The sequence below is a fragment of the Ixodes scapularis genome, unplaced genomic scaffold, assembly GCF_016920785.2.
Source record: "Ixodes scapularis isolate PalLabHiFi unplaced genomic scaffold, ASM1692078v2 PGA_scaffold1__304_contigs__length_218370807, whole genome shotgun sequence".
NCBI lineage: Eukaryota > Metazoa > Arthropoda > Arachnida > Ixodida > Ixodidae > Ixodes > Ixodes scapularis.
The window spans coordinates 85,218,397-85,241,795 of record NW_024609846.1 but is presented as its reverse complement, the minus strand read 5'-3'; the positions used below and the strand labels follow the sequence as shown (position 1 = coordinate 85,241,795).

Below are 23,399 nucleotides of genomic sequence, written 5' to 3'. Positions count from 1 at the left end.
TTTGTCACGGTCGACGCGGTGGACGAAATTGGTTATGCAAAGTGTTTTAGGCTACATCAGCGTGAAAGTTTCGACAAAATGACTTTCGATTGTGACAAGGATGCAAAATATTGTCGCGTGAAGTGTTGATCGACCCCTGTTTTCAAGTTGGCTCTCCACTTTCAGGGCGTGTTAGCCCTAACCGAGAAACGTACGGAGCTGTGGGGCTCACGTCTGTATTCCCGTTGGTTCTTCTGTCAACGAGCTTATTCGTATGTACTTACTAATTTTCGCATAGCTGTAACGTATTGTTATTTACTACCTTGTTTATCTGCACTTGCAGCGCGTATCCTTCAATCTGATCAGCGCGTTGAATAGTGGCAGTACATGATCTCGGCGATCAGCTGATTGTCGACACCTCTGCCGTTTGCATTAGATTGCGGCGCTTTTAAGTAATAAAACAGCGAAAATTCAATTTCTTTCGTTTTCTGAGTTTTGAGACAATCTTCAGTGAATTTTCCTTATCTCGCGAGTAGAATCTTGGCTTCAGAAAACTGTATCGTTCCATAACTGTAACTTTTTTGGTGATCGCATTTTTTTTTATATACTTTGCTTTATATCTTTCATTCGCTTCCCGAGAACGAGATAGTGTTGTTTCCGAGTTGTGCTCTGTGATGATGTTTTCTCTTTACTTTTGTCGTTTGTTGTCATTGTGACGATGGTTGAGACTATATACCGGAACACGTTTTCAATAAAATTCAGTTGAAAGTTGCGCCTTGTTGTGTCCTCTGTAACTTTTTTGGTGATCGCGATTTTTTAGGAATATTTTGCTTTATATCTTTCATTCGTGGCGACGACCAATCGTAACGACTACTATGTTAGATTCGTGCATTGCTGTATCGGGGCAGGCTGGGGCGGGTGATGCGAAGAGACGACCGTTCTTATCGGCACGATGTGATGTACTAGTGGGAGTATTTTTTTTTTTCCTTCTGAACTTGACAGTGTGAAACTGAAGTCCGTTTGAGGCTGCAGTGGATGTTCAACGACGGTACAGTGCAGTTCTGTCACCTTGCTGATAGTAACGAGTACCGTCGATGCAAGGTCTCGTGACCTGACTTCTCGACGACTTCTATTCGACGATTTCCGGGCATTTTCGCAGCTGCCGTGGCGAGTTCCTCACTGTTTTGAACTTCATCGGTCTCAGGCTTGACTTGGTTTTAGTAGTCATCTTACCTGCTTTCTTCAGCGATGTAGCGAGTAGAGTGTCCTTCTCGCGTTCGGTGAGATTTGGGGCCCCCGATGGCTCCTTCGCCTCAAAATGTGAGCACGAAAACTACTACCACTGTCAAAATATCCTGTTATCAACCGATATTAAACACACAATCACAGATGTAAAGAGCATTCGTGTTTATTTGAAGCTTTGACTTCTGTTATTGAAAGTTAAACGAAAAAATGATTGAATTTGGAGACCTTTAATTTGTTACTCACCGAAGAAATACAGCGAAAAGCTGACGCCGACGACAACTACTACGGCAGTTTTTTTTGTTGTTTTTTTTGTTTACATCACGTGGTTCCTCTCCGCCAATCGTATTCGTCGCTCTGAGCGTTCCCTAGTTTGCTCTGTTTGTCCCTAGATTCCCTACGCAAATCCAGCGTTTAGCTAGGGGCGCGTCTGTAAAGACGGCTTAACGTTGGTGCAACCGGAATTTAAACCCGTGCTTACCTAAGCTCGGTTTAGGGCGCTAAGCCGGCTTAGGAAAGTGCCGCTTTGGGTTAAGGTAAGCGGCGTTGGTGCAACCGGCCCTTAGTCTCTCGTTAAGGCATCTCCCAGTCTGCCCGACGTAGGATCTTCCACACGACAGTGGTATTTTGTATACCACACCTTCGACACATTCAACAAATTTTCTCCTGTGTTTCACTTGACACAGTGCCTTGCTGTTAGTCTCATCCACTTCATTGTTGACCCTCCTGCATAATCCTTTGAGCCTGAAAGGGGCAGATAGTGACACTCTGACTTCGTACCTTGCGGCGATGTTTTTTATCCTGTGTGAAAAATTGTGTATATATGGCAGTACCACCATTGGTCTTTTGTCCAAGATCTTCTCCTTGGTTTTGCACTTTCCTGTGAGTGTGGAAATACATTTTTCTGCTACAGCTACCAGTATGGGTTCAGGATAATCGCTTGCGTGTAGTCTGCTTGTCTGCCTCTGTAAACTTTCTGAGACTTTGTGGTGACACGATTTTTGAATTGCTCGCCACATGCATCCTGAGGCAACACTCCTCTTTACTAACTTTGTGTGTCCAGAGTCATACGGCAGAATTCGTTTTTTTCTTCTAGTTTTGTACATCCAGCATGTGTGTCTGTATTTAAAAGTCATGTGGATGTCCAAGAACTGAAGGCTGCTTTTGTCAGGTAACTCAAAAGTAAAATCCAGTCCTCTGTGCGCTTCTCGAAACTTCTCCATGACCTTTGAACGTACCTTGTATGTTAGTTTGTGTATTGGAAAACACACCAAAAACTTTTCTACATATCTAAAGCACTTGCTGACACCATTTTTCTGGAAAAACCCCAGTAGTTCTCTATTTCCTTTTGCCATGTACAGGTGGTACTGCCATATATACACAATTTTTCACACAGAATAAAAAATATCGCCGCAAGGTACGAAGTCAGAGTGTCACTATCTGCCCCTTTCAGGCTCAAAGGATTATGCAGGAAGGTCAACAATGAAGTGGACGAGACTAACAGCAAGGCATTGTGTCAAGTGAAACACAGGAGCAAATTTGTTGAATGTGTCGAAGGTGTGGTATACAAAATACCACTGTCGTGTGGAAGATCCTACGTCGGGCAGACTGGAAGATGCCTTAACGAGAGACTAAGGGAGCACAACCATGCATGCGGACAACTGCAAGCACCTGGCAACCTTGCAGCGCATTGTTCAAAATGCAACTGCAAAGCTCTCCTTGACACTACTTCTATCTTGGCCAGATCAAAGGACAGAACAAAGCGTGAAATAATCGAGGCTTTTCACATGGCCTCGGGTAAACACGGAGCGTGCGTCAGTGAGCCATCACTAGCTTTGCGACAAGAAGAAATCGATCTACTCAATAAGATACCAAACTTGTCGGAGCAAACATCAGGCCCCAGGTAAACGCTACAAAAAACACACCATCCAGTTCGTATATCAAAGAGACAGCTACAGCAAACACCATCAAGTTCAGAAGCCAACAAATTTAAGACATCAACCATTCGTTTTCTTAGCCGCAATTTTGGAAATACGGGTCGGGGGAGAAAAAAGAGAAAGAAATTAAACAGTTGTTAGTCTGCGCCGATCCATGCATGTTTTTGTCTGTCCTTCTGCATTAACTTCATTTCTCTAGTTTTTTTTCCGCGTAACTACGCAGCGCAGCATACCATCAATGTCAAACCAACTAGCCCAACTCCAAGCATTCATTATTACTACTTAGTAGTTGGGCACTAGGAGGGCACAGTTTTCGCAGTACTCCCGCATTATTATGCCAAGCCGCTGTCAACATGCGTGCTTCAGCGCGTCGAATTAAACTTGTTTCGCCGCCAAGTTCAACCTCACATGGTTCAAAGTTTAGCGCTTGATCGGGGAGGGGGATGGGGCAATTGGAGGATGAGGGAAGATTGGATTAGAAGGCGTGAACATTGGTCAGTTATGTTTTAAGGAACGAATTATTTTCATAAGGTCGAATGCGTAATATATTCTCAATACAGCGTTTGAGAAACGGAGCTTGTTTTTAACTTTCTTTTTTTAAATGCGTCTGAAAGCATAATGGAGCACTGCGCTCCTCTGCTACTCGACCGTGTGAGCGATCTTGGCAGCTTGCTAAATATGCGGTGAAAAAAGGGTGGCACCTGCTTGATGCAGAGAAATAGTGCAGGCTTTTGCATCTTAGGAATAGTAACGCATTATCGCGCGATATTTTGAGTCGCCCAGTAAACTTATCCGCGCTGAGCCAGTAATCAATCATCGTCGTGGTAATACTCGTGTGCGTGCCGCGGATGCTCCGGGCGTTTTGCGTACTAAATTAATGCCATTTTTTCAGGACTGATATTTCCTAAATAACTTGAGCTTCTGATAAACGAATTTACTTCGAAATTACCCCGGTCGAGTTGAAACCTTTATTGTAATAGGTGGTATTCACTGGACGCCACATCGGAGCTCTCTGAACGCTGCGCATGCTCAGAGTGAACTCCCGCTTATGGCCTGAGGACACCCTTTTTATGTAGAGTAATGCTACATGCACGACGTCGTGCAGCTCAACCGGAAGTGGCTGTACGCACGACGCGCATTGATGTTCTTTGATTGGACGACCCGAATCCTGGCCATAGTGGCAGAGCTTCGCTCTGCCAATAAAAATTACTGTAGAGCCCTTCAAACAAATATTTTCGCCCCATCATGACCTAACCAACCTCGCAATTCACGAGCTTGCTCGTGAATTGCGAATAACCAGAATATTCTGCTTAAGCACTTCAGGCAAGTTTTTTTGTAATATTGCATTTACTGGTACTGTGAATTCCTTTTTTTAACCGAAGTATCGTTGGGTACAACTTTACTAGACAGGCGAGCTGGTTAATATGACATTCTACAAACCGAGATGGAGGCTTCGAAGACATACGTTTCAATTGAGACGGATGTGTTCGTCCTTCTTTGTAGCCTCCGTCTCGGGTTGTAGAATGTTTTAGCGTTGTGTGCTGACACAAGATCCGAAATGTGTCCAGTTATTACTGAGAACTAATGCCAATAAGCTAAATCGTTTTTTTTTTTTTTTTTTTTTTTTTGTGTGTACATTCACAATTTGTCTTGATGCAAGGATCAGACTTGGAGGCTCATGGTGTGTGCACGGACTGTCCAAATTAAGGGCGTGTCTCGGCTTGAAAGTATACTATAGACGAGGTTTAGAATTTGTCCAGATTGGATTACTAACCGATAGAGATGTTAAAGAAGGAGCCAGGAACTCCTTAGCTTCTGTTATACATCCTCCTCTAAGAGATCCCACAAATTATTTATGTTATCTTTTTTTTCAGGCGACTTGTGGCAATGAACCCGCAGGAGGGGTCCCGGCAGTCGTCAAGAAAAGTTGCTCTGGTGCATCTGAAGGCGCAGGGAGCCCTCCAAGAGTTCTCGAAGTTCCAAAAGAAGTGGAAAGAAACTTCGGTGCTTGTTTAGATTAATCTTTCTTTTCTATTGTTAATATTACAATTTGTTGTATAGGCCAAGATGGTTCTTTTCGAGATGTAGCATGTCAGCATAATTTTTGGTCAGATTTTTTTAGGAGACTGCTCACTTTGATATTTTTTTTTATGGCTGAGCTGCCCCCCAAAATATTTGCGGCATGAACTGTGTTTTTTTTTTTTTTATTGTGTATCTGCGCTAGTCATTTAAAAGAAAAATAAATGTAAATATTTTTGAAGCAGCAAACTGTTCAGTCTTCTTTGCAATGGGTCCGTTGCTATGGGTTGGAACCAAAAGGACCAAGCGTGAACTTAGTTTGATAACGATTTTTTTACAAATGTTTATCTGCCTTTATCCCCGTCCCTACATGTACAATGCTCTCTAAACTTGACGTAGCATGTGAACACTTTCTCATGGCATTCCTGGCTGTTCTATTGAGTATATATGTCACAGATTCATTGTTCTGTTTTCAGGATAGTGCTCGCATTAGATACGACAGTTCAAATTTTCCATACATACAAGTTTGGGGAACATTTGCGCATTGCAGGTAATTTTATGTTGCAAAGACGTGCATCAAGTTGCGCCTGCAAACTGCCAGGACATCCCTGTTTTGCATGTCGCATATCAACTTTTTCAAGGAGGAGCTTGGCATGTGACATACAAAGCCCGGATGTACTCGTGAATAGCGGCAGTAACATAAAATGGGGCGAGTACTATCACAAACAAGACTGAACTTTTTCCGTACGTACAAGAAATGTAACCTGTGTCGTTTTGGACGCATTGGAACATGTAATGTACTTCGTAAAAATGGTACATGTTCTGGCATGGCTTGCAACAGAACATGTGCTGCTGTGTGCCACGATGGTACATTTCCTGTAGCATACAGTACTTGTTCCGTGATGATGGTGTATGGAACTTGTTGTGGCTGCCCATACAGCAACAACATGTCCCGTACTAAAGAAGTATGGAACATGTTCTGTAGTCCGGTAATACAGTACATGTTGTGGCAACAAGGTTAGCATGTATGTGTCCCATATTTTGACAGGAGTTTTTCTAACAGTGTAGCGGTTGAGATAGAACAGGACAGCTTGAGAACATGGCGCCATCTGGATAAAAAAATAATCGATAAACACAAATTGTCTCTTACAGCGGACGTCCATCTAAGCCTACTATTCATCAAACAAAAAAAAAGTCATTATGAACGCCTCTATAGCACCTATTTCAGTGAAAATCATTTGTCAGCAAGGAAGAAAGCAATATTCTCCCTCTTGCTGACAAGTGTCCTTTTAAACTGATTAAAGTCCCACAAGTGCCCAGAATGTTAAGTCTTGTATCGACAATATTAGGCTTATGTGAACGTCCGCTCATAGAGAAATTTTGTCTTTTTCAATTACCTTTTGATCCAGGTAACGTCAAGTTCTCAAACGTTCGTGTTCGGTAAGAATGTGACGATAGCGGTTGAGATAGAACAGGACAACTTGAGAACATGGCGCCATCTGGATAAAAAAATAATCGATAAACACAAATTGTCTCTTACAGCGGACGTCCATCTAAGCCTACTATTCATCAAACAAAAAAAAAAGTCATTATGAACGCCTCTATAGCACCTATTTCAGTGAAAATCATTTGTCAGCAAGGAAGAAAGCAATATTCTCCCTCTTGCTGACAAGTGTCCTTTTAAACTGATTAAAGTCCCACAAGTGTCCAGAATGTTAAGTCTTGTATCGACAATATTAGGCTTATGTGAACGTCCGCTCATAGAGAAATTTTGTCTTTTTCAATTACCTTTTGATCCAGGTAACGTCAAGTTCTCAAACGTTCGTGTTCGGTAAGAATGTGACGCTAGCGTCACTTTCTCACGGAGTTTGAGCTTTCTGCGATGTATAGTTTATTTAATCGGGCCGGAAAACACGGTTTACTTTCATCGGAAACTCCCTGTACTCTGTCAAGCTTCTAGAAAAGTGTAGACTTTTTTCTTCGGAAGGTAGCTGACAGAACAGTCAAGTTCCTCCCCGCCCCCGGTCATGTGAAACGCGCGCCGCCACCTGCTAGCTTCGTCGCATTCCATCGCGACAACGCCGCATCAGCTGCGCTCCCTCTGGCTCCCTTCCTTCTGCTGTGACGCGCTAGTCTCTCTGCCGCGGTTCGCAGGCAACCCACTTGGTCACAACGACGATCACACACCACCGATCAGCTGGCATCAAGTTCCATTTACGGCTACCGCTGAAGTTTTTAGCTAGTTTTCCGTTTCGAAAAGGGTGTGGAACTACTTTTTATCATCTGATTTACTTGAATTATTCCCTCATTGTTTCGAAGATGTGTTTCAGCCTTCAAAAAGTAGAAACATTATAAAATAAAAATTCGGAAGTTACTGTAAACGACTAATTTTTCGCGGACTCAATGTTTCGCGATTCAGGTCCAAGCTGAAGTTTTAGAAAAAAATTGTGGGTTCTAATTTTCGCGACGCGGTGGGATCTCAACATAGATTTCAATGTGTTTACATTTTACCGAAATTGTTCGCGGGATCTATATTTCGCGAATTTTAGGCGATTCGCGAAATTTGGGAAATTGAGGTCCTCGCGGAAATTACGTCGTTTACAGTATTAAAAAAAAAAAAAAAAGACTGAGAGACTGATTATGATTAAAAAAAAAAAACTACATGTAATGCGATCGCATGTTTTGGAAATATTTGCCTTATGAGTTATTTATTCCTTTGGATTTTAAGTAAATAAATATACGTGGACATTGTTTTGTTGATCGTTTCTTCATTCAACTTTGGTGGAACTCATGGGTGGTTCTGCGCGCTCTTTTGTGTAAACTGCGTAGAACTCACGTGATAGTGTGATATCACACGACGTCACAGTGTCGCGTGACGTCACATCATTTGACGCAGTGTCGCGTGACGCCACGTCATGTGACGCAGCATTGCGTCAACTATATGCACCAATTCAGGTTTCTCGCTAAATTAGCCATTAACCGCGACGAACGGACGCACGCGGTTTCATGACTTTTTGGTACTACAAATTCTATCGCTATTACAAAAAAAAAAAAAGAAACGCGGTTGTTCACACCCTAATCAAGCCAACTATAATCATTGGCGGGATGAGAACGGCAGGGATGAGCTTCTTTTCTCCCACCTGCAGCGCGCGCTCCCTATGCGTGCCTGGAACGCGTCTCCGACTGGAGTGTTTACCGCATCCAAAAAAAGTGGTCCCTTAATTTCCGCCTGATGACGACATAGAAGTCTCATGCTGTCACCACTCGCGATCCTGGCGGCGTCTCATTAGCTGTGGTGTATGTGGCAGACGCCTGTTCTGCTGCAGGTCGCTCTCCAGTTCCACGGAAGCTTCGGCAGCCAGAAGTTTGGACGTAGATTGGGACGCCGTGATGATAGCGACACTCGCGTTCGATTGTGCTACTCTTAGCTTCTCGTTAGCGTTTTTACGAGCAACTACCAGGATCGCGACATGCAATATTATGACACTTCGGCTTCTGTGACGTTATTTGTTGCAACTTCGAAACCACTTTTGGCGTATGGGCAGCATAGGACGTTAAACACACAGGCCGAAGTCGCGCTCCAGGCACCGTACTATGCGGGGAGCAAGTCGTCTGCTTCTTGCGCAGGGGTTGCGGTGACTTTCAGAACGACGCCGAGTTCTGATTGGCTTTGATTGAAGGATAGTGGGTAGACCTCAATGCTAGATGACTGGAGGTCTACCCGCTATATCTTTTTTTTCAATTAGCCAATAAGAGTTTGGCGTTCTGATATCATCGGAGCCCCTGTGCGAGAAGCAGACGAAGTTGCACTCCGCATACCTTCGACAACCCTTCGGCGTCTTGGAAGCCTTTAGCGTGCGCACGCACGCCAAAGCATGGCGGATGGCAAGGAACGTGTGCGGGAGGTTGGGCATTCGAAAGAGACGCCCTGCCATCCATTCTCATGTTTTGGTGACTTTCTAGGCGTTGAATGTCTAGACTTCAACAGCGAGAGGTCGGTCTGCCTTTGACACTGGTTCATGCCCGCCATCTAATCATGTATGTGCAGGTTACCACGGACACAAGGGCGAGCTGCCGATCGGTTACCCTAATACTAAGACGGTTCTCAGCGATGTATTCCTCGAAGCGGGCAAGGAATTGGGGTACGATTACGTCGACTACAACGGTCCTACGCAAACGGGCAAGTATACTCTCCCTCAAGTCATACACCTGTGGCCGGACTTCAAATAAGAACCAGGGAGAACGAGGGAGACCTGGAACGGGTCCCACTTTTCCGTTGAAAGTTTCAGGAAATCAAATAACTTTCGAATAAGCTAACGGTCAGTTCTTAAACTGCGGCATCTGGTTCACACCACTAACGCTACGTTTGAGCGAAGACTAAGGATTCATCGATGCTTTGTTTTGTTTTTTGCAGTAAAAGAACTTTTTTTTTTTTTTTTTCCGGGACACATTGTAGTTTTTCTCGACTTTGGCACTTTTATGCTTGGAAACTAGCAAGAAAGTTTGAAGAAATCGTTTTCACAATGCTTCGCTAGGTGCCCTTCCTTGAAGTTGATACTGCATACTTCTCAAGTTCAAACTCAAGATGAAATTTATTTATTTCGAGAACATTCACACAGAATTTATGATATTTGTGAGGGGAACAACAATTCGAGTGCTCTGAATACGAAGTTTGGATGAGGGTTCAGTGGGTGAGCGTGAAAAGTGGTGCTTTGTAAAATAACTTATGAAAGAATGCAACGTAAGGGGGGTGGGGGGAGGGGAGCGTATGTTTTTTATTTGTTTCCACTCCTTTCCTGAATATTATTTCCTTGACCACAGGGGCTCATACAAATAAAAGCACGTGCACAGACGAAATATGCGGTCCAACTTCCTAATTTTTTCGCACACCGAACAAATATCGATTACGACCAGTGATGCGGTTGTCGTAAGCTTGCGACGGCACGCTTTCCCAATATATTCACATGACGTGATTTGCTTGATGCTGCGCAGGTTTCTCTCGGATTCAGGTAAATGTGAAGGACGGCCAGCGCTACAGTTCGAGTAAAGCCTTCATTCAACCTATTGTGGGGAAACGGAAGAACTTGCATATCTCTCTGCTCAGCATGGCTACCAGGGTAAGATTGCTGAGATGGCACGTGTTCGTCCTTCCCATCTGGAAACAGCTACCTCAGCCACCAACAATGAACTCCTTGTATCATTGTGCTTGACAATACTATACATAGATTGTTTAAAACAAGGTGTAGATTACGTACAGCTAATATTTTCGGCTTGAGGCTAATGGTTAGTTTACACATTTGCGCTTGATTGTAATGAGTGCGTTGCGTTATCTTGTACTAGTTTAGCACACTGGCACACTGGCGTCATCTGTCGGGTAATCCTGGAGCACTTCGAACTTGTGTATAACTATAAGCATAGAGTGACGAAACTTGTTCCCCTTCTCCAGAGATTATTTTCGTCATTCTTGTCCAGCTTGCTTGCACCTTTGCATTTAATTGCATTATAATAATAAGCATAGAGTGTTTACCAGATCAGATCTATGAGATATCTATGAGAAATAATCGTTTATAACGTGTCAGAATTATTTCGAGCCCGTTGTGAAAAACGTATGTGTAAAAAATTAAGTTGTAAAAAATATGTACGCAGGTCTATAATCTTCTTCATATATGCAGGTATGTTCAAAGACATGCCCACTGGCCATGCCCTTCATAAGAAAGGCAGCGACCTCCCCTCTGGCACGCACATTTTTTTTTCGTTCTTTTTTGCTTTCTCGCAGACGCCCACCATAATGAATAGTAGGCGGCGTTTCTACAGCTGGTTTGTAGGTCAGAGGCGTAGTGGAAGGCTAAAGACACGCAAACGCCTACATGCAGTATAAAAGCGAATGTTCCGGGTGCACTTTCATATTTTTTTTTATTAGCTGCGAAGAATATTTCCAAAGAAAGATGCTGAGAGCATGACGTTATGCTTTTGGAGCGCCTTGATTGAGGCCTTCGGCTCGTAGCATCCCGTGTGCTCTGAAGACGGATGTTCCTCTTCCATTCTCTTCCTCGTCCCTCTTATCCGACGCGCACACTCTTTGGTCTTTATTTTCACGACGGTGACACACCGCCGCACAGGCGCATAATGACCGACGTTTTCTCGTTTATTCAATAGGATATCTTTCGCTCTCTCTCTTTTTATTCCGCAGTGGCCCGCCATCTTAACCGTCCCAGGACAACAAGCGCTAACTTCGGACGTCGTTCCTTTTTAGCATAACGGGGCTCTACGTACGCAGAGTAACACAATATTGGAACGACAAAGCCCCTGCGCGTCCTCAGCAAACCACCCGTTTGTAAACAGCGCGCCCGCCCATAGACCTTTCCAAACGACTGGTCTGGCAAGCACCATCTTTAGCGTTCGTGCGTATGGCGCATGATTTGCTCGCTTTCCGAAGTTAGGAACACGCGCATACTGGGTTGTGGGGGCCGCACGCTTGACTATAAATTTGGAAACATTGGAGCTCTGCATTTGACCGCTGTTATATGTATTCGCATGTGTCGGCAAGCACGTGAAGCTGAAATCCTGCCAACGTTACTTTCACGATGACATGCTGCATGGGCTTGCACTCGTAGTGCCCCAGCCTAGATACCACGCTTGTAATGCTGTATTTCTTCGCAGCTCCGCCACTTGGTTCCCCTGGCGCTGAATGAAAAATAAATATTCAAATTTCACCGCGTTCAAGTGGAAGCGGTATACGAGCGATAAAATTAAAACTCCGAACGAACGAAGTTCGTGAACACGTTAGTGCATCGTACCATTTCCCGGCTTGATTCTGGACGCAGATTCTGTTCAAAAAGAAGCATGCGTACGGAGTCAAGTTTGAAAGAGGCGCCGAAGACCGCAAGGTGCTGGCCAGGAGAGAAGTGATCGTGTCATGCGGCGCCATCGGCACGGCTCAACTCTTGATGCTCTCGGGCATTGGACCGGCGCATCACCTGAAAGAGCTGGACGTGAGTTAACTTTGACACGGCTTAAGATGGCTGTAAAATAACTTGAAGTCTTTCATTTGACAGTGCCCCAGCGAAAATCACATTTGAGATCGAAAGGTGTCACTTGGCTAATCGGCGTTGATGAGCTTCTCGGGGACCTGTAGGAAGATGGTTTTGCGGGTGCGACACTCTACAGGATGTCTCACCTAATGAGATATCTACGGGAATGCTGTTCCCTCGGACCTTATCAAAACGCAGACCTTATCTACGTTTTGATCGTACTATTTCACCCTTTACCATAACGTGTTTGAATGTAACCAGCAACTTTGAGGCAGACGTTATAGCACTGGGACACCCGCCAGTCTAACGTAAGCATTCCTAATCTAGAAATCTGACTAGACTAATAAAATGCTTACACATATAAGGAAGAAAAGGTTTCGGCTTAAAATAATTTCGTGGTCTATACGTGTGGCCATAAGGTCACTTTTGTAAGCCTCAAAGGCACTGTCGTAGAATAGTACAGAATCGTTGCCTCGTCAGATTCCCGTGGTCGCTGACCTGCCGGTGGGAGAGGGTCTCCAGGACCACTTCTTCGTCGGGGGAATAGCCGCCACCACGCAGACGGACGCCGAGCTGAATCTGAAGAGCATCTCCACCGTCACCCAGTACGCCTTCGGCTCGAAAGGTGTCGCACTTTCGCTCGACTGGCACGCGTTGAAAGTAACGCGGTTGTTTTGCCAAACTGCACCGCACTGCGCCGAACCGCAACGAAGGTATAGACGCTTTGCAGCAGCTGTGCATGGGCGCCGCCATAACTGACCTTCAGTTTTTGTTCCCCCTTATTACGTTTACTTCACTTCATTATTACCATAGCAGGCCAGGTTATCGACATTTTAGATTTTATTGTGTCTTGCTCCCCAGCATTGGCCTTTGTGGAGGCTCGTCCACACCAATTTCAGTGGCTTGGTATCTCGGTAAAACAGGAGAAGGTCAGCAATGGCGGCTGTATTCTGGCGCGTGTGTAAAGCGTCAATACATTATGCTACACATTACCAAACCGGTAGGAATTTGCGCCAGGCACCAGAAGTTAATTTCACTTCATCAATTGGCGATGTGCGTGACCCAAAGCGCCGCTGTGATCGGCCTTCCACGATTGGTCAATCACTCACCGTCTCGAGCGGGAACATTTTCTGCTCTCATCGACGGAAATATTTGTCACACTCTCAGCTCTGACAGCGTTGATTTAGGAACAGGATGGCTTCCATCGCGCTTTTTACGCACCATCGTATCCTTGTCGCTCGCTATCGGTTATTTTGGACATGACGTCAAGGATAGGAACCATAAGAGGGCGCCACCGAAACATCTACTCGCCAATCTTGAAACTCGAATAGCTCAGGTCTTGCTACACTGCTGAATTGTTATACGGCAAGCTCGAGGACGTTTTCGAGACTTGGGATTATCATTTCGAATAACGTACTCTTCTAATTTATCTTCGCGTCAAACCAAGACTACCTAGAAGACAAGGACTTCGCATGGAATCATCGTTAGTGGACCTCAGACCCGCCCAAGCGTCGAACAAGAGGAAGCTTGGCGAGAGTCTCCGCAAAGCGGCAAGCGCGTCTGCGTCTTGGAACCTCCGCGTGTAATCGTCGCGCTCGTTGTTAGACGCTGCAGGACGCGCTGGTGGAGCTGTTGACGCAAGCCAGGCGCCGCTGTGTGGATCCCCTAGTGATGAAGGTTGGATGGGAACGGTGCAGGCCATTTGTCTTCTAGGCGGTAGTGCAAGGACACTGACAGTACTCCGAGGTCCCGCGTTATTAGTCATTGTTTGCGGTTCGAGCCCTACATCACCATACACTCGGTGTCAGTGACCTAACTTCTTCGAGCGATCAAACCCACAAGAAGCCCCGAGGTCTCGGTGGCAAGAAGGTGGACGCGTCTCTTTTGACAACAAAACAGCGCGTGACCACGGGGTAGCAATGAGAGCTGCTTGTTCTTTGACCAATGATCGATGATCGCGCGCAGGAGCGTCTGAGAGCAGCTTGGCATGACGGTACAGGTCGAAGTGCCCTCAGATCAGGTTGCGAGAAAAGTGCCATAGGTGGCGAGAGATGGTAGGGCTCCGCACGCGACCTGACTTGGTGCACGAGGGCTGCCGCCTTAGCCCGCACGTTCGAGCCGTTCGTCCTGACGCAGGGCCCCTGGCCGTGCCGGCGGGTATCGAAGCCGTCGCTTTCGTGAGCACTCCGCACGTGAACGCCAGTTTGGACTTCCCGGACATCGAGATAGTGCTACTGTCCATCTCGCCCAGCAGCAGCGAGGGAGAGCGCTACCTTCTGGACAGCGGGCTCACGAAGGAGGTGAGTTCTCAAGGCGACTGAAAATGCATTGCGTTTTTTGTCACAAAGTATTCTGATTCCATGGCGCGCCTTAGAGCGGCCACTCCTCAGGTAGCGAACGATTGGATGTCATAGAAAACTGTACTTTTATGTCCATAACAACCACCTTAAAAGACGGTGCTTCCTAGTAGCGAGTTACATGATGGTCCCAGATCGAACGAGTCCAAAAACAAAAAAGGAAGAAAACGCACACGGCACAATCTGATGCCAACGCGATGCGGCTAACCCGAGCAAGTCCAAACTCAACTACACCGCAGTAACAGCACACTCCCCGTCTGGTATCACGAGATACCACTATGACACTATAAGGCAACGTTTACAAAATCTGGAAACGCACTGAAGTTTCGGATCAGTCTTCACTTGAGATGAGAAGGACAGTCTCAGTGACTGGCCTTCGGAAAGTTTTTAGTTCTGCTCTGGTCGCCGTCTTGATCTCTATTTTTCGTACTTCTCCGTCTGCACTCGGGAAAGTGTTCACGATCACACCCATAGGCCACTCGTTGCGGTGAACCTGTTTGTCTCTTAGGAGCACAATGTCACCTTCCTTGAGGTCTCGAAGGCTATCCTTTCACTTGCGACGGCTCTGAAGCGTTGTCAGGAACTCACGTCGCCAACGGTGCCAAAAGGAGTGTGCCAACCACTGCACTTGACGCCACTGACTTCTGTAGAGATCCCTGACGTTGAACTCGCCGGGCGGTAACGTGTCTCCGCCAACCTTCTGGGTAAAGAGTGTAGACGGAGAAAAGATGTCCCAGCATTCCGGATCCATCAAAACAGGAATAAGAGATCTAGCATTTATGATTGCTGAAACCCCTGCCAAAAATGTCACCAGAACTTCAGGCTGAGACGGCTCGGTCTGTGTTCCAACAACATGAAGTCCAAAATACGACATGCGATTCCTGAAATCCAAAATACGACGTGCGATTCCCATCATTCGCTCCCAAGCTGCTCCAAAGTGAGACGAATGAGGAGGGGTGAAAACCTAACTGCAATTTTGGCTTGAAAGGAATGGTTGCACTTTGTTGTTGTCGAGACCACTAGTCCTCAGGTTGAGCTCTGAACATGCTCCGACGAAATCGGTTCCACAGTCGGATCGTAGCTGTTTCGCAGGTCCTCTGAGTGCAAAAAATATTCTGAGAGCGTTAATAAAACTTGAAGCATCCATGGACTCTATGACTTCGATGTGGACCGCCCGAATGCTCATGCACGTAAACAGCACAGCCCAGCGTTTGCTGCTGGCTTCTCCAATTCTACAGGTTTTCCCGCTCATTTTAATCCAAGCGACGACCAATTTAATCCCGGGGTCACTCAATTTAATCCAAGCGCCATACAATTTAATCCCTAGGTCAGTCAATTTAATCCACAATATAGATATGCACTTACTGTGTTCACTGGGCGTGTTTCGCTTACACATTTGGTAACTTAGAACAATTCTTCATACAATTAGAATTTTTGGCGGGCAATAGATAATTTGATCACTAATGTGATTACTTTGTGTTACTACTCCTACTATTCACGAGGCTTAATTGATATGGTTACTCCTTTTAGAGTACAGCTTTTAGGCACCCCTTTCCGGCTTAAACGGCGTCGGCATCGGCGTCGCCGTCGGCGTTACCACGCGGAGCATGATGGGTAAACTTTCCCACTAAATTTAGCAGAAAAATTTTCCCGCTACATCTAGTGGAAATTTTTCCCCGCTAAATTTAGCGGAAACTTTTACTAGCTAGATAAAGCGGAAAATTTGCCGCGCTAAGTCTAGCGGAAACTTTCTCCCGCTAAATCTAGCAGAAAATCTTCCCAGCTAGATTTAGCGCAAAATTCGCCCCGCTGTCCAGCGGAAAATCTTCGCCGCCTTATCTAGCAGGAAACTTTCCCTGCTAAATTTAGCGAAAAATGTTTCCCGCTATATTTAGCAGAAAATTCTCCCCGCTAAATCTAGCGGAAATTTTTCTCAGCTAGATTCAGCGGAAATGTTGCCCCGCAAAGTCTAGCGGAAAATTTTCCGCGCTAAATCTAGCGTAAAATTTACTCCGCTAAATTTAGCGAAAAAATTTTTCTTTTAAATTTAGCGGAAATTTTTTCCCCGCTAAATTTAGCAGGAATATTTCCTGGCTAAATTTAGCGGAAAAGTTTCCCCGCTGAATCTAGCGGGAAAATTTTTCCGCTATGTTTAGCGGAAAATTTCCCCCGCTAAATCTAGCGGAAAATTTTCCCCGGTATATTTAGCTAAAAATTTTCCCAGCTAGATTTAGCGGAAAATTTTTCCCGCTAAATCTAGCAGAAAATTTCTCCATCTAGAATTAGCAGGGCAAATTTTCCGCTAAATCAATCTGGCTGGAAAAGATTTCCGCTAAATTTAACGGGAAAAATATTCCGCTAGATTTAGCGGTGAAAACTCTCGACTGACTAAGTGGGGCAAATCTTCCGCTAAATCTAGCTGGGAAGATTTTCCGCTAGATTTAGCGAGAGAAATTTTCCGCTAAATATAGCGGGGAATATTTTCTGCTAGATTTAGCGGGGAAAATTTTCCGCTAGATTTAGCAGGTAAAATTTCCCGTTAGACTTAGTGGGTCAAATTTTCCGCTAAATCTTGCTGGAAAACATTTCCTCTAGATTTAACGGGGAAAATTTCCCGCTAAATATTTTCCGCTATATTTAGCGGGGAAAATTTCCGCTAGATTTAGCGGGGAAAGTTTTCCGCTAAATAAAGCGGGGGAAATTTTCCGCTAGATTTAGCGGGGAAAACTTTCCGCTAGATATAGTGGAGAAACTTTTCCGCTTGATTTAGCGGGGAAAATTTTCCGTTAACTTAAGTGGGGAATATTTTCCGCTAGATTTAGCGGGGGAAACTTTCCGCTAGATGTAGCGGGGGAAACTTTCCGCTAAATTTAGCGGGGGAATTTACCCATCATGCACCGCGTGGTTACGCCGACGCCGACGCTGACGCCGTTCAAGCCGGAAACGGGTGCCTAAGAGCTGCGCTCTACAAAGAGTAACCAACACATCAATAAGCCTCGTCAATAGTGGGACTAGTAACTCAAAGTAATCACATTAGTAATCAAATTATTAATTGCCCCCCAAAATTCTAATTGTATAAACAATTGTTTTAAGTTACCAAATGTTTAAGCGAAACACGACCACTGAACACAATAAGTGCGTATATATATTGTGGATTAAAATGACTGACCTCGGGATTAAATTGTTTGGCGCTTGGATTAAATTGTATGGCGCTTGGATTAAATTGAGTGACCCCGGGATTAAATTGGTCGTCACTTGGATTAAAATGAGCGGGAAAACCTGTAGTTGGACGGAGCGAATGACGAGATTCTTCGCAAGAGACAAATGATCCACAGATAGCTGTCCTCTTCGAAGGCGGCCACGTGGTAGATCAGCTGTCTCGGAACGAGAAGGGCGCCAAAAGTTGTCAGCAGCACGTGTGAGGTATGCAACTGCAGGCAACAGTCTAGACCAGCTTGAAAAACGACTGAAATGATTAGTGCCGAATCCCTTTGTGGTCACACTAATTGCTGAGACGCTTGCTTCGGGCCGGATCTCGGCATCAGTGCTTGGGTCTATCAGATCAAACTCGTTCTGTAAGACGCATGAAGACTCTTCTTGACAATTTAAGAACTCTGGACCAGTCAGCCAAGCCGTCTCCCTCAGCCGGGCTGCGGGCACGAATCTTGTAGCAAGATCTGCCGGGTTTGTATCGGTCCGAACCTAGTGCCATTGTTCTGGTTGTGTAGATTTTCTGATGCTTTCCACCCTGTTGCTGACATACACGGACAATCTCCTTGTTTGGTTGTGTATGTAGCCCAAAATCACCTTGCTGTCAGTGTAGAAATGCGCCACATCTATTTGTTTGTCTATTTCTTTCTGAATGAGCTCTGCCAGCTCCACAGCCAGTACCGCACCGCACAGTTCGAGCCTGGGAATGGTGTACTGCGGACGTGGTGCTAGCTTAGCTTTGTCTATTATAAAGCCGACATGACACGCATCATCTGAGTCTGTGGTTCTCAGATACGCCACAGCTGCTACAGACTTGCTCGAGGTGTCTGAGAAGATGTGCACTTCCTTCTGGCTGAGCCGTGCTGAGCCATCCAAAAACAAAATTTACACCGCAAAAAACAAAAAAAAAAAAAGTAAAAAAAAACGCAAAAGGGTTTATGTTTTTTTTTTCCTTCTTTTCTCTCTGTTATTTCCGTTTTTGTGCAGAGATAACCATATTCTTGTCCTGAGAATGTTTTATGTCGCGCTGCGCGCATACGCACAGCAGGAAATGATATCCGATCTCCGCCAATATATTTTTTTATTTTGTCCCCCCCCCCTGCGAAAGGTGTACGACGCGTACTACAAGCCTCATCGCGGCAAGTTCGGCTTCCAGCTGGCGCCCGTACTGAACAGGCCCAAGTCCAGGGGCTACGTCCGGCTAAAGACCACAGACCCGCACGGCAAACCTCTCATCAACCCCAACTACCTCTCGCATCCCGAGGAAGTCGAGGCTGCAGCGTTCGGCAAGTGCAATGTCATAAAATCATTCTACAAAACCAACAACAACCAAACATCAAAACACGTTTCCGTGCATATAATGAATTGTGTGTTTTGTTTCTTGCTCCGCGTACAACGTGTGTATTACAGCGGACAATATGCGCAACGATAACCCTGCCCTCCATGCTTCTGTGGCGCACTTGCCAGTGTTCGGAGAAGCTTTGCATAAGATTACATATATCTTTAGGTTCTGTTCTTTGAAATTTGTGGTAGCTCTAGAGGCTACGGAGTTTGAGGGAGCCGCAACGGCAGAAAATTTGGTCACGAAAACTGTATGCAAAGGAAAGAATACGTGCCCGCAACTTTTCTTCCCGTGTTTTGTTTTAGAAAGTTGTCCTCGAGTGTGGACATGAATTCATAAAACCGTAACTGTCGTTATACTTGTTGTGCCAGCACCGTAACGAAGAGCCCTTCAAAGAGCGACGCGCGTACAACGACGAGTCCCTCTGCAGGCGCCAAGAAGGCCGTGGAGATCATGCAGACTGCGGCGTTCGCGAGGCTGGGCACGCGGCTGTGGCCCACGGTGTTCCCGGCCTGCGAGGGCGAGGGCGACGTGTGGAGCGAGCAGTACCTGCGCTGCATGGCCACGCAGTACACCTGCACCACCTGGCACCCCTGCTGCACGGCCCGGATGGGTGACGGCCCCCACGCCGTGGTCGACAGCAGGCTCAGGTGCGGCGGGGTCGTAGGGGGTACCGGTCCCTGGTGCATCTCGAGACAGCCTCGTGGGAGTGAACCAACGGGGCAGATTCTGACGCCCTGATTGGCCCAATTCAAGGCGAACTCCGCGCCTCTTCCCGGGACATATACCTCATTTCACGTTGAGGTCGAACCACACAATTGCGTTTCGACGCAGTGTTTCCAGCAGGAATTTAAGGGAGTTTTAGGGTACCGTTATAGGGGACCCTCCGGTACGGACTGCGCACATGCGAGTCTTATGCGGTAGCGCACGCGCACTTCGTACTGGAGGATCCCATCGTACCGTATCGGGCCTGCGAAAACGGTTGGCTAAAACTCCCTATTGACCGAAGTATCTGCGGGCACGCCTCATGCATTTTCGAAGCGTGCTTGCTTCGTACATAAATGTATACGCTTCGAATATGTCTGTAGAGAGTTCTTGTACGACCATCTTGCATTAAAAAAAAAAAACACGCGTCTGCGGACAGTGTCTGCTGGCTGCCTTTTGTATAAGGTACGAGTAGCGTGACCCCGGCTTCAGGGACCTTTCTTAGATCGTATGCTGAGGAGCGCGGGCCCTGCGGTCGCCTGCTCAATTCGTGCTCGAGTTGACGACGCAAGCTCCCGCTATATAGCGACGCTCCGCTTCTAGTGTACAATTTACAAAACGTGGCTATTCGTTGGACGCGCTCCATAGAGTACAGCGATTGGCCCGTTCACACACGTGTTTTTAACTGTACATGACCGACTGAGACGGGACCGGTCTTTAAATATCTTGCGATGACTTACGACTGGCAGAGGAGCAATGCAGCCGGTCGTAAGTCATCCCAAAAGGCTTAAAAAGCCGCTGAAGAGAAAGAAAGATGGTTTTTTAAACAGTCTTGTTGAGACACGTGTGTCGAAAAATTAATTTTGCTTGAAAAAGAAAAAGTTTAGAGCAATATTTACGGCGCGAGATTTATTTTATATCTTGCGCGCAAAGTCCATGACGTCATGGAATAGTCATACGCTCTTTCCACCTGAATGAGATGGTCATACACTCTCTCCACCTCAACGTGATGGCCAAGCCAATCCACTTCTCCACGGACCCGAAATCCCAAGGAAAGGAGGTGACTATATACCGACTAAATCGCGTCTCGCGCCGTCAATATTGCTGTAAAAAAACTTTTTTTTTTTTTTGCGCGCTTAAAATTAATTTTTTTGACACTCGTGTTTTACCCTGACTTTTTAAATCTTTTTTTTATTTTCAGAGGCCTTTTAATAACTGGTCTCGTCTCCAGTCGGTTGTGGTAAAAAAAAGAAAAACCTAAGTGTGTAAACGGGGCTGTGTGAACCAACCTTAAAGGGATACTGCTACGAAATTCTGTAGCGCTTATTTAATCGTCGAAATGTCAACCACGTTCTGGCCACACCACGGATACACCAACGTCTTGCTTGAATAAGAGACACCAAAACATTATTTAAGAGAAATAGATCGAATGTCGTTACGTCACTGACATGAAGGAGTTTTCGTAGATTACGTTTTTCCCTCTGCTAAGCCCTGCGCAACGAAGAAGCCGCTACTCCGCCTGCCGCCGATATGGTTTTGATTGCAGAGTTCCGGGTATCGTAGCGGGTTGTGGAGAACGTTGCGGGAAGGCGAAAACCATCTACGAAAACTCCCTATTAAAAGCAGCGCCGCTCCGCACAAGTATGACTGCAAGTTGCGTGCGCGGGAGCCCCGTCCAACCGGATTTCCCTCCTCTCCTGGCCTATTCAACTCCTCTGGGTAGGCGCAACTAACAAGGGCCAGGTTGTAATGCGTCGACGACCCTAAGTGGCGGAGCTCATAACCACGCCAGCCCGCAAGCAGCTTTGCCCGTGCCAAGTCAGTTGACGTCACGTCTCCCGGAATGCATCGCGCTCTCCGATGGATGGCCTGTGAGCGCTCGCTGGAATCGATCCTTTGATGAGCGCTGCACCGCCCAAGGTGCAGCGCTCAGGGGGGTGCAGCTGGCTAGAGAAAGGAAGAAAGGGTCGCTACGGCCAACGAGCGGGGGAGGAGGGGAGGTGTATTGCGGCGGGCAATCACCGGGTCGGGGAGGGGGGAGGGGGGGGGAGGGGGGTAGTGGGGGGCGGTGTCGCGGCGGCCTACCGCCCCGGGTGGCACTGACCCTAGTGCAGACAGGTACGAGTTGCTCAGATAAAGTAATTAAGTTAAGTTAATGATTATTGGCCTCAATAGTAATTTGAGTAGAGTAGAAATTACTTCAATGTAAAGTAATTTAGTAAATTACTAACTACCGTAAAAAGTAGCGAATTACTTTTGAAGTTACTTTTATATTTTTATGGTAAAAAAACTGCATATATGATTTGATCCGTTAGAAAAGTTCTGCTAATCAAATATAAAGCGGCTTCTGATTTTACAGAAATGCCTTAATAACTGGTTCCGCTTCATGCCTAATTATTTTGTACTTGTCTGTTTTTTGGCCAATGATGTACTGCGCCGTGATGTACCATTTCTATTTGGAGGTTTAGCACTGCCTCAGCTTGATTTTGCAGATGGTGTTTGCTTGTTTACAGTGTTCCGTGAAGTGCATAAAAAAAGTACTTGAAGTGAAGTACAAAGTATATGAGAGGTTATGCACTTCAAGTAAAGTCGTAAGTACACCGGGTGCAATGCATGTCAAGTAAAGTACTATAATGCGATATACTTTCAAAGTAAACTACACAATGCCTTTTCATCCACTATACCAGGGGAACCCAAGCTGCGGCTCGCGAGCCGCATCCGACTGTTCGTGTGCCTAAAGTACGGATCGCTATCCCCCCCCCCCCCCCCCCCCCTCGCTTCCCACCCGATCACACGAACACTTCCCCAAAAAGAGAAATGGAACACATTTTAAATAAAAAAACAGGTTGAGGTTTGGTAGTCTTCTGCTACTGCTATCTTACGTGCAGTTGGACTGCTTTTCACTCGGATAGCTTGAAAGTAGTTAAGAGTTTCGCTTATTGCTCTGAACAGAAGTTTCGTGGCATGGTGGGTGTCACAGCTTCAAAAAACGAGGACGAAAAAGGGAACAGACATGGCAGGACAACAGCTGTACTCGCAACTGAAAGGTTTTATTTGAAACGGAAAGTTTCGTGGTTTTGTCTGGGGCTCTTAGGACGGGTCAGCCTGGCCAACCCTGCCCTAAACAGTGTTTTTAACTGGTATGTATTGATCCAGAGGTAATCGGAGCTGCATCAGTCTTCTCGGAAATGACGGCAAATATTAAATAAAGTCCAGTTGCCACAAAGTAGTTGCTTGACTCTCGCTGACGAACTATTTAACTTAATAAATTAATAAGGCGATTATTTGTATCGGTCTTATGGCCGCCTTTACTTCACTTAGAGAAATGACCAGATGACGTCCCGAAAGACGATAGCGCGCTTTTACACGACAATACATTTTTTTTTTTTTTTTTTTTAAGTTTGGGGAATGTATTTTAAAGTCGGGAGTTGTGCTTTCCGCGGAAAGTACCAGAAAAAATATTTTACAAAAGTACAAGTACAATCTTAGAATGCATCAGATGAGTTCCAGAGCAAACCCGCATTTTTGTGCCTCCTTTGAGTGAGGGTTTAGCGTGTACACCTCGAGTAGTGGACGA

General features: G+C 45.8%; 1 protein-coding gene across 1 annotated transcript in view; it reads left to right on the top strand.

Moving 5' to 3' along the window:
- LOC8040805 (L-sorbose 1-dehydrogenase-like) overlaps positions 1–23,399 on the top strand; it is a 38,924-nt gene that overhangs the window by 14,799 nt on the left and 726 nt on the right. The window contains exons 5-11 of the mRNA XM_040222773.1: positions 9,226–9,357; positions 10,170–10,294; positions 12,002–12,169; positions 12,689–12,833; positions 14,345–14,508; positions 18,884–19,142; positions 19,548–19,767. Coding sequence (XP_040078707.1) covers positions 9,226–9,357; positions 10,170–10,294; positions 12,002–12,169; positions 12,689–12,833; positions 14,345–14,508; positions 18,884–19,142; positions 19,548–19,767 — 1,213 coding nt within the window. The remainder of the gene's footprint in view (positions 1–9,225; positions 9,358–10,169; positions 10,295–12,001; positions 12,170–12,688; positions 12,834–14,344; positions 14,509–18,883; positions 19,143–19,547; positions 19,768–23,399) is intronic.